Raw genomic sequence first — 5,369 nt, 5'->3', positions numbered from 1 at the left:
CTAATGCTGTTGTACCTTGGCCTCGGAGTCATTATCTCACCACCAGGCTCCCCCACGTCCAGCCAATGTGTTAAAATGATACGTATGGGCACATTAAGATAGAGTATATATATTTCCCTGCATCATCAGAAAGTAATAACAGCATCAACATGGTAACGCTAATGTGTTAAACTGACATACTCAGTTGGTTATGCATTAACTCAGTAGTTGGGCAGTGTTAGGGTTATGATTTTTCAATGACCCCAAATACCCACCATGTCGACATCAACTAGTCTGCAAAGTTCTGAATGTCTGCATGCCTCATCATCAGAAAGTAGCTGGATGAAAGCAAATAATACCCCCAGTCTGCTTGATCATTATGATTTTCATTTCCCATGTTTTGGCCAAAGATGTCCCAAATATTGAACCCACACATAGATGCCCGCCCCAAAGATAATGAAATTGGATGCGCAAACCAAACTGATCTGGATACAAGATAAAAAGCAGAGCTAATCTATCCACTATAAGATCAATGTGTTATGGACAATATGATAAGATTTAAGCTATAGTTGTGAAGATATCAGGTGTATACTTTGTCATGGCCGTTAGAGTCGATGTAAACTTTAGAAATAAAAAAGCGTTCTTTCTGCACAACAGCCTTTTCAATACAATGGAATACATATTTTAATATGATCATTCATTACTTCCATCTATCTGCTGTCAGCATATGTGCTGTTCTGAATACAGTGATAGGCAATTAGTTCATCTCATAAGTACATAAATTTGATTATAAATATGTCCTTTTCTGAAAAAATCAGTACAGATCAGATATCGTTTTAACAAGGAATTCCATTTAACAATTATACTTTGGTTCAATGATGTCCTTGCAAATTATTTCACTATGACATTGATGGACATAATTTTTCCCGAAATACTAAATGACATGACATGATAATTATGATATGCAGTTCGAAACACCATGTCCTAAGGTCAAATTACCCAAGTGACTGAGCCCTTGTTTAGTTCGCGAAAAGTTTTCCCAAAAAATGCTACAGTACCCATCACATCAAATCTTGCGATACGTGCATGGAGCATTAAATGTAGACGAAAAACAAAACTAATTGCACAGTTTGGTTGGAAATTACGAGACGAACGTTTTGAGTCTAATTAGTCCATGATTGAACACTAATTGCCAAATAAAAACGAAAGTGCTACAGTAACCAATTTTCCAACTTTTCGGGAACTAAACAAGGGCTGACAGGCCTACTTCAACACCAAAATGACGCAAAAGTTATGTTACTCAAGAAAAATGAGTAACCCAGAAAGATTGGAAAGAGTATGTATATGAATATGATACTCAAAGCCGTAAAAGGATACCTTCGCTACATCTGGCATTTTTGTTTCGTTCAGATCAATAAAACTGTTTTTTAATGTTAAAAAAGAAAACAATATTGAATGCCATATGTACCAGACATTATAGCAAATTCCGTTTAGATTTTGATTTGAATTCAAATGCCAAGAAATGATGGAAAATACAAGAACAGATAAATATAGAATGGACAATGCACCAAGGTAACCAACTACAAATCTGAAAATAAATTGATATGGCCATCTATTATAAAGTCATTGAACAGCGTATCTACAACACAGGAGTACAGAGACTCAAATGATGTCTCAAAAAGATTCAAGGAGCCTACATTGAAAGCAGAATCAAAACCTTTTGGTGTAAGGACTACAAATCCTTTTGATGCCGAAATCTTGCTTGCAGTTCATATCCTCAGAGCAACAATTGAACCTTTTAATTCCTGGACCAGCTTCCGCTCTTCCCCCCAGACTTGTGTTGGAGACAGACATCTGTTATACAAATGTCCTTTGAAGCAGCTTTGCACATGTCATAAACTGTGAGGCCAGCAATGGCTACAGCAGTCAATGCTTCCATCTCAACCCCAGTCTTTCCGCTGGTTGTGGCTTCCCCTTCTATCACGACACTAGAATCCTCTTCATTTAGAGTGAGATCAACACGAACATGTGAAAGATTAATGTTGTGGCACAAGGGTATAAGATTGCTGGTTTGCTTTGCACCAGTTATTCCAGCAATCTTTGCAACAGTAAGAACATCTCCTTTCGCAATCTCGTTAGATGCCACCAAATTGAACACCTTCTGGCCTAGCAAAACCCTGCAGCTAGCTATAGCGACTCTCTTACTGTCTTCTTTGGGAGAGACATCAACCATCTTCGCCTGTCCGCTGCTATCAGTATGGGTAAGCACTAGTGGTGAATCCTCTGCTCCATTACTATGTCGGGCTGGTTGCTGGGACGGACTTGAGCCCAAAGGACTGGATGATGGAGTTTCACCAAATACTGACTCCATTTCCTACGATCACAATATTTGAGATAATTAGGAACAAATATTCCTTTGAACGCGCAACAACAATTATTTAAACACACATTCATGCAACATTTAGGACAAAGCTAGAAACATATATTTAGCCTTTTCTGGATAATGCCTTATAATGCACCTGCAAGGGTGTAAATTTAAGTGGCAATTCATAGTTTCAAACTCATGTGCACAACTTCCAAAGTAAAAGGGGGGCATGACTTTAGATTGTGAACACCCATCTGATCTCTCTATTTGGCATTGTGGTAGTTCTACATGTGTTTCTACTCAGAAATATAATAGTACGTAACTTTTGGTTGTCAACATCAATAATCACACATATGTTGTTTTAATTGACGCATCAAAATAACATACTTGGGGCATCATCAGAAGCCATTGTGAACTGTCAGGTAATGTTTTAACTTTAACTGAAATTGTCATACAGCTACACATCTGGAACCTGGAGTACCGAACCTGTCACTGTATTCAGTTTCATTAAGTTTCAAGTAGAATGTGCCAATGTACATGACATGTCTCATACTTAGTTAAGTAAGCGATAGCAAGAAAAATAATTGCACAAAATGACAATATCCAAAAGAAATAGTTAAATGCCTAACCTTATTAAGCTCTGCTATCATAACAGAAGGAATCCCAGTAGAAAAGCATCTCCAACCACTTGATCTTGCTACTATTGGGAGAAAGGATCGGAGGATGGACATCTTAAGTGCACTAAAGCGTTGCTACAGTTCTGCAACAAGGAAACATAGAGACGTTTTACGACATGCTTACTTTGTACATAAACGGCAATTCCAAGTGGAATATGCCACAAGACCCTACTCATCTGAGCACACAACATAATTTTCCGTTTAAATAGCCTAGCACATGTTACAATCAAATTCCATCTAGCAATTTTCAGAACTAATCTAAGCATGTAGCAGAGTACGTCTACTTTTAGTCAAGATACTTCATCATCCGTTTTTGTTAGAACAGGCAAAGCACTCTGTCACATTTTGATTCAAAAACAAGACAAGTCATCCATTTATAATTGAATCTGAACTTAACTCTATCCATCACACTACTTCAGCTAAACTCCCATGGCACACGGTTCATCACAAGTAATGGATACGAAGACCAACCAAATAAAAGAGAACAGTAAAGTCTAGTGCAGGGAGGAAACAAATCACCTGATTGATGTATAGACAAATAAAAAGTACTCTTGACATTGGATTGAAGGGCACACCGAATAGCATAGGAAGTCTAGGTCTAGGGATGAGTGTCTCCCGAGGTGATTTATGCGTCTCAGCCTTATTCCAGACCGAGCACCTGCCGCTGCCTACTAACAGTACACGTAGTACTCACTATATCAGTTTGATAACTAGCCAGTTTATTTAGTGCTACTCTCCTCTTCTATGTTAAGTAATGAATGCATAAATCAAGCTACAAAATAAAGCAGGATGCCAAACACTGTTATCAAAACCAGTTTGTCACGCAACAAAAGAACCGATGTTTTTAGATCACAAAAGCAAACCGTAGAGAATGTTGACATACAAAACTAGATAATTCCCACATGAAAGAACTAATTGATGGGATATGATATGACCCTTCATGGTTTAGGAATAGGATGATCCATGTTTGAATGGATGGGATGATCTAGTTTTTTGTTTGGTTAGTTGGATAAGTGCTGGATGTGCTGATCAAATTTTTTGGTTCGGTTGGGTCATGGGGATGGACATGCAGGTTACGGTGACCTCTACTCAAGATTGATGAGTTTACTGAACAGAATGATACCAATTAACACGTTTGATACACAGGCACATGACAACAAATTCATAGCTGTATATGTTGTGGAACTTTACTTCTTAAGCACAATTAGGATGCGCAGGGCATGGGCAAGCATGCCACCGTAAACTTAACAAGAACTACTCCTGTGTATCAGCTAAAAAAGTACTTATGCCAGTTCAATTGGTTCAGGAATGAAGAAATCACACCATCAAATTCATTTTTATGCATCAATTGATCTGCAGTCTACAGTATTAATGCATCCGAGTAGGCGAGTAAAGCAATCATGTGGCTGCTTCGAGTGTTCATGAGCAAATCAAGAGCACCAATAATTCAGTACAATCTTTGTGTATACATAGACAGATCTGCAATTCATGAAACGAGTGCACCAAAAATCGCACCAGCAATCCATTGTATCATCTATAAATGAACAAATTAAAGGAATTTGCTCATCTAGGTCGGACGAACACTCACTTGATCAGCCGGTTGGGCATCAGACGTTGGTTGGAGGAGGGGCGCTCGGTGGTTTGTCTGCCTCGCTCTCGGCTAGTCGGCTTCTTCGAGGTCTACGCAGCCCCGGTGGCGTATCCGTGGACGACACTCAGAGGGAGCAGGAGCGGAGGAGGACCTGGGCTGGGACAAACGGGAGAGAGAGCGGAGACGGAGGCGGAGGCCGGCGGGTAGCAGAGACGGTGGCCGAGGCGGAGGCGTGGCGGCGGCTTGTGAGCTGTGTCGAATCGGAGGGGAAACGAGTCCGTCGGGAACTTAAAAAAAAAAAAAAAAGAATAGCAGGATTTTTTTATTGAGGGGAATTCACGGTGTGCCATTAAAAAAAAGATCGTTATGTCCTATCGGTCTCTGGAAAAGTTCAGTGGTCTTCAGCGTTACTGCTCTAATTTTTTTTTGCCCTTCATGCCATTACCGTCAGTTTGGGCTCTGTCAAACTGCAGATGTGAAAAGTCAAAAATACCCTTAAGTCTAAATATGTCATTAATTTTTTTTAGCATCTTAACGACTTTAAATGAAAAAACTCAAAACTAAAAAGTTGTAGATCTCGTCGAGATCTATAATTTTCATATAAAAAGTATCTTTATTTAATTCCACAAAAAAATATGATTTGATATGATTAATATATCTTAGAAAAATCATATTTTTTTTACGAAATTAAATGAAGATAATTTTTACATGAAAATTATAGATCTTGACAAGATCTATAACTTTCTAGGTTGAGGTT

At 38.7% G+C, this 5,369-nt stretch overlaps 1 protein-coding gene across 2 annotated transcripts; it reads right to left on the bottom strand.

Moving 5' to 3' along the window:
- Window positions 1-1,568: 1,568 nt before the first annotated feature.
- Window positions 1,569-4,882, bottom strand: LOC136497855 (cyclic pyranopterin monophosphate synthase, mitochondrial-like). Of its 2 annotated transcripts, XM_066493729.1 has the most exons (3): window positions 4,610-4,882; window positions 2,974-3,104; window positions 1,569-2,353 (listed from the first exon to the last, which is right to left on the bottom strand). In XM_066493729.1, exons 2-3 carry the CDS (start codon window positions 3,073-3,075, stop codon window positions 1,778-1,780), a joined length of 678 nt encoding a protein of 225 aa, XP_066349826.1. In that variant the 5' UTR covers window positions 3,076-3,104; window positions 4,610-4,882; the 3' UTR covers window positions 1,569-1,777. The 2 variants fall into 2 exon arrangements, with proteins under 2 accessions (XP_066349826.1, XP_066349827.1); XM_066493730.1 differs by lacking the exons at window positions 2,974-3,104; window positions 4,610-4,882 and adding an exon at window positions 2,732-2,928.
- Between the last annotated feature and the right edge of the window lie 487 nt (window positions 4,883-5,369).

Source organism: Miscanthus floridulus, chromosome 12 (assembly GCF_019320115.1).
Source record: "Miscanthus floridulus cultivar M001 chromosome 12, ASM1932011v1, whole genome shotgun sequence".
Classification (NCBI taxonomy): Eukaryota; Viridiplantae; Streptophyta; class Magnoliopsida; order Poales; family Poaceae; genus Miscanthus; species Miscanthus floridulus.
Note: the sequence above shows the minus strand (reverse complement) of the source record. Positions and strands in the feature narration are given on the sequence as shown.

Bases quoted from the DNA above. Each gene is read 5' to 3' on its own strand.
- LOC136497855 (XM_066493729.1), bottom strand. From the start codon at position 3,075: ATGTCCATCCTCCGATCCTTTCTCCCAATAGTAGCAAGATCAAGTGGT. The intron at 2,354-2,973 runs GTTAGGCATTTA...TTGTGATCGTAG, and splicing joins TGATAGCAGAGCTTAATAAG to GAAATGGAGTCAGTATTTGG.